At 55.8% G+C, this 5,444-nt stretch overlaps 1 protein-coding gene across 1 annotated transcript in view; it reads right to left on the bottom strand.

Moving 5' to 3' along the window:
* Positions 1-388: 388 nt before the first annotated feature.
* Positions 389-5,444, bottom strand: part of VSIG10 (V-set and immunoglobulin domain containing 10) — a gene marked incomplete at its 5' end in the record, with an annotated part of 7,238 nt that continues 2,182 nt past the window's right edge. The window contains 6 exons of the mRNA XM_010016000.1: positions 389-399; positions 797-954; positions 1,817-1,829; positions 2,266-2,376; positions 2,650-2,943; positions 3,758-4,039. Of these exons, the coding sequence (XP_010014302.1) occupies positions 389-399; positions 797-954; positions 1,817-1,829; positions 2,266-2,376; positions 2,650-2,943; positions 3,758-4,039 (869 nt within the window). The remainder of the gene's footprint in view (positions 400-796; positions 955-1,816; positions 1,830-2,265; positions 2,377-2,649; positions 2,944-3,757; positions 4,040-5,444) is intronic.

The raw sequence follows: 5,444 nt of genomic DNA, 5'->3' as shown, positions 1-5,444 counted from the left end.
CAGATCCTGCTCCCCTCATCCCCTCCCTGTGTAAGTTCCCCCTGTGCTTCCCACCACAGCCAGGCACCCCCTCAAAACCACTCCCAGAGTAACTCCCAGCTTAGACACGGAGCAACATTCCAGAAGGATTAGGGGAAAAATATTTATAATAAAAACAATTAAGCCCCCTATAGTCAGCACCACCCATGTCCTGCCCATGCACCAGTTGCTTCTTCTGCCACCCCAGGACCACTGTGGCCCCGCAGGGACTGTCTCCATCACACTCCCGCAACCCCAGCACTGGTCATGGTGACCGAGCCAGAACTCCAGACTGGTATTTGAGTCCATCAAGGGGAGCAGGCTACAGGCACCCACCTGTGAGCTCTGCCTGCACTGGGTGCCACCTTGTTCAAAAGGCACCTGAGGCAAAGAGGAACATGAAAGAGGAGAAATGGAGACACGTGGCTGGGGAAGGACAGAGTGAAAGCTGGGGAAGGGGCAAGTGGAGAAGGCAGTGGGGATGCTCTGACGGATCCAGCCTGCTGAGGACCCTAACAGCCTGTGCTCAGCCACACAGCAAGGACGTGCCTGACGCTGGGCAGCCAGCCAGAGCTCTGTGTGCCTCTGCTTCATGAAGCTACGAGCCTTGTGTCTCCTCTCCCCTCATTTCCTCTGGAGAGCCCCTGCCATGCTGCTCGCCATCGTCACCTACACAGGGCACAGAGCAGCAGCATTTCAGTAGGAGCCAAGAGGCCAGAGAGCAGGAATTCTTCCCTCCCTGCAGGCAGAGAGGCCGCAGGCAGGCACCAGGGCTCACCTTCCATAAGGCAGCCGAGATAAGGAGCCCAAACGCTGCCCCCATTGACCAGCGCCAACACCTCCTGCTTGGTGGAGCTGCTCATGGCCTCTTCTTCCCCATTCCCATCATCGTCATCTGAGTCCACCAGCACTAAGACATCACCCGAGTCTTGATTCCTGTGAGGAGCAGAGCACGCAGGTACAGGCTAAAAGGCTGAGGACAGCCTGTCCTTACCCTCCCTCCAGCCTGTGTCCCCTGGGCTTTGACCACCCTCTACCCCAAAATGACCAATTTTGATGGACCCCTCCAATCCTGCACCAACCATGTGCAAAACCAGCTGGTTTCAGACCACCACCACACTCTGCACTGCTTCCCATTCGTTTCCCAAGTCCTCCAACCACCTCGCAAACATTCATGTACCAAACTGCACCAGCCCCTCCAGAGAGGAGCTGCTCTCCCCTCCTGTATGGATGGGGGAATGATGGCACCCAGAAGAGAGACTTCCCATGCACCACAGCTGTGGGAACAGAGGCAAGGGAAGGAGCAGGGCCAGGAGTGCAAGCTGGAAGTGGGGAAGAAATCTGGTACACCCAAACCCCAAGAAGGCACTTGTTCATGTGCATCCTTCCTGAGGGGATAAGGACATGGTGCAAACACCCCTACAGGGGCAGAAGATCACTGCTTCTATTTACTATCTATTAACTGGTGAGTCTCTGGGCTCACCAGCACCAAGGGGCAGCTCTCCTGCACAGTCCCCTCCCTCCCACAGTGACCAGTGCCTTGCCAGCACTGTCCCTGTGCAATCCCAAAGTGACTGGGATCCTGCTCTGGTGCCATGTGTTCCCCTCTCTCCCCTCAACCTCCGGCTCCTGCACCCACGCCAGCCCCACCATCCCCTTCCCACAGGAAGCACAGCTCCCAGATGAGAACAGCTTTGCCCTGGGAATGGCTCCTGCCTCAGAGGTGGACTCCCCTCCTCTGAAAATAGCCTGACTAGTGAGGCCACGTGGGACTGGGCTGAAGAACATCAGCACTTACCTGAATGCAGCACCTGAATGGGAGAGAAGGGAAGGGAAAAGAGCATTAGAAACTGGTCCCAGAGCAGTCTTGGTTTTACTGCACAAATCCTGTCTATCCTGCCTGCAGGAGGATGGTCTCTGGCAGCCACACGTGGAGGCTCAGACATGAAGGTGACCTGCCCATGTATGCAACGAGAGCATCAGGGAGGACACAAGGAAAGGGGAGAAGACCCATCACAGTACAGCTCCCTGGAGAAGGCAAGGGGAAGAACACAGCTGGGGAAGTGCCTTCTGTTTCAACCCCATCTGACAGGGTTTTGACCAGGAGCAGGATGAGACCCAAGGGCTGGGGTGATCATCGGTGGCTGACTCCAGCACACCAGGAAGGACAAGCAGGTTGGGGATAAAATGAGACCACCCCAGGAAGGAGCAACCCCCTCCCCAGCTTGTGCAGAACAGAGCTCCTACCTCTGAGGCACAGGAGGGGACTGTAGTACAGGACAACCCCGGTGACAGTGAGGACAGCCAGCAGGGACAGGACCACCACAGCACCCACGACCCCAACGATGTTCACTGGCTCTGTGGAGAGGAGACACACAACCCCCAGGAGGGATCAAGGATGTACCTCTCAGGCCCATTACTCTGAGCTGACGGGAATTGGTCCTTTTCACCCTGGGCTGAAGGGAGCCAGTCCTGCATCAACGCTTGCCACAAGAGCATGGAAAGCATCAAAGGGTGGCTCCATACATCAAAGGATGTATGGCAGGCAAAGAGGGCTCTTAGTGGCAAACGGCGCCTCTTGGGGGCTCACCAATGGCCCCAGTGAGCTGTGTCCCCACAATCCCCACTCACGCTTCACTGTGAGGCAGACGAAGAGCTCCCTCAGCCCCACGGGGTTCTGAGCCTTGCAGACGTAGCAGCCTCCATCGGTGGCCTGGGAGCAGTTCTGGATGGTGAGCCGGGACACGTTGCCCTCCTGGGCGATGAGGTACCTGCCGCCAGGCTGGATCTCTGCCCCTGGCTGGGTGATGCCCCGCAGCCACGTGAGCCTGGCTGCTGGGGTGCTCTCAGTCACTCGGCACGTCAGGGTCACACTGTCACCCACAAAGCAGGTCTGTGGGGGCTCTGATTCCAGTGAAGGGATTTCTGAACAGCCCCAGGGGAAGAAGAACAAGGAAAGAGTCAAGGTGGGAATGGGGGAGTTTAACAGAAGGCATAATCAGCATCTGACTGATTAATAATCATTAACAGGAGGAGGTCAGGCAGGAGTCTGGGGCTTTGAGCAGTAAGGGTCTGGCATTCAGCTCACTCAAAGGACTTCAGCAGCCTCCCTGGGACAATCTGAGCAACTTCCACATTGCTCTTTTGACATCCATCTTTACATCCCCAGTGGGATGTGAAGATTTATATCTGCCAGTGGGAAGATGGCAGAGAGAAGAAAGGCAGCCCAGGATTGTTCCTTAGGATCAGCAGAGCTCTTGTGTAGCTCTGACAAAGGAGGATAAATACAGCTCAGGCTTTCCAAAGCAGCTTTAGTCGGACCCCTCAGACAGGGGTCTGGGGACATTCATGACCTTCCTCCTCTAAGCCCAGCCCTACCCAACTTAACGTCAAGCTGAGCAAGGCACTAAAACCACCTCTCACTTTCACACAGTGCTTGCACAGGTGACAAGCTTAGTGTGGGGAGATTCAGCCCCTGAAGATGTGCCCAAAACACAACTCACCTGCAGCTGTGCCCTGATGGAGCTCAGCTGCAGGACTTCCATGCCTTGAGCAGTCACCTCTGCACAGGCCCAGCCCTGTTCCTCTGTTAGCATCTCCCCTTGCAGCAAGTGCCTGCAAGCCTGGCTTGCCTGAGCCCTGCTTTAGTGGTCTGGAGGGCAGAGGATGAGCAGGGTTCCTGCCTGCCCCACCATCAGCAGGCTCATGAATGGTCATTAGGGTGGGCAAGTGAACTCACTTATCTCCACAGTGCACGTGGTTTCCTCCTGCCTGACCACGTGGCTCCCGACACACTTGAACACTTTGTGGTGGGAGAGCTGGGAGCTGTTGAGCGTTTCCACATGGGTGTCCGAGGAGCTTGTGGAGCTGAGGACCCAGCTTGAGTTCTCCAGATCCTGTCCCTCTTCTCTCCAGTGCAGGGTGGGGTGGGGATACCCCCCCGGCCAGCTGCAAACCAGCTGCAGCATCAGCCCCGACGAGGAGGTCTCAGCCCAGCACTTTGGAGTTGACTGTGGCGGATCTATCGGAAAGGACAGCACATGGTTAGAAACCCTTGCAGGTCACAGCTCTTGGTGTCTCAGGGGCTGGAACTCTCCCAGGTGCTTGTGTTTGACATCATTCCCCTTGAAAACCTTCCTGGTTTCCCTGCTCATCTTCTCCCTGACCTGTGTTCCACAGCCCCAGGGGAGCAGAGCTCTGAAAGACAGCCAACAGGGACCAAGCAGGGGTTGTCACAGCCAAGCCTTGAGGGACTATTGCACATGGAGGAAGAAGATTATTGCTACAGCTTTACCCAACAGAGCACAAGATAAGCACCTAAAAACACACTGGGAGAACCAAATCTCCACACTGCCCTTGGTTCTCATGCCACAGCTACAAGAGGGTGACACTGATTCACACTACTTGAGAACAAGGCTCTACCTCTCCCCATCACTGAGACAAACATTAAGAGTTCTCAAGAGAACATGGAAAGCATCAGGGCTCTTGCCCAGGGACAAGCAACCAGCTCCTCAGAGCCTCCAGTTCCATGCTGGAGCACTCCCCCAGCACGCCCAGCCCATGTTGAAGGAAGAGGCTGTTCCTAGTGTACTGGAGCCACTGAAGCCAAAGCAGGTGTGCTCTGCTCCTGCCCAGCACCACTGCCACTGCCACTGCCATGTGGGGCCCACGCACCACACTGTGTCCACACCACGCTGCAGCAGTGGGGACAAACTCCAGCAAAGAACAGAGCAGGGTAAGACACCACCAGCCTTGTGCCAGGGCCACCACAACTACTGTGTTTGTTATTTAAATACAGGAACCACAACACGGTGGCAGGAGCAGGTCAGAAGCCGAAGGAAACCCAAGCGCAAGCCCTCGGGGCAGAGCAGGGTTTATGCAGCAGGAGTTCTGGAGTGGCTCCCATCGGATGGTTTCACAGACACACACACCCATGCTCAGACAGACACACGTGTCCATTTAACAGCCACAGGGATTCTGGACTCTGATCCAGGCAGCACTAGCACACTGTGCCCCTGTGGCTGGCTTACCTGCTCCAACAAGACACCCCTGAGAGATCAGCTGCTGCCAAAGCCCCCCACAGGAGGTGTCAGGGGGCTGCCTGGGGGTTAGTTTGTGGAGCGTTTATTCAGGTGACTTTCAAAGTACATGGGTTAAAAGGAAACAACACACCATCATGGCAAAACCCCCTGGGAGCTGCAGACATACCTTCCAGGGGCTTGGCTTTCAGGAACTATGTACACACAGCTCGTATAATCTTTGAAACCATCCAGCTTTGGCAAGAAATTTCTCGACAACACTTCCTCTGTCTCAGCTCTGGTGAGGATCAAAACTGATCCCAAATCCTGGCCATGGATAAGAACAGCAACCCATCAGCCTGGATCACCACAAACTGCCCCACTTCGAGAGGCAAGTGCAGCCCTTCC

Source organism: Nestor notabilis, unplaced genomic scaffold, assembly GCF_000696875.1.
Source record: "Nestor notabilis isolate BGI_N333 unplaced genomic scaffold, ASM69687v1 scaffold17046, whole genome shotgun sequence".
Taxonomy (NCBI): domain Eukaryota; kingdom Metazoa; phylum Chordata; class Aves; order Psittaciformes; family Psittacidae; genus Nestor; species Nestor notabilis.
Note: the sequence above shows the minus strand (reverse complement) of the source record. Positions and strands in the feature narration are given on the sequence as shown.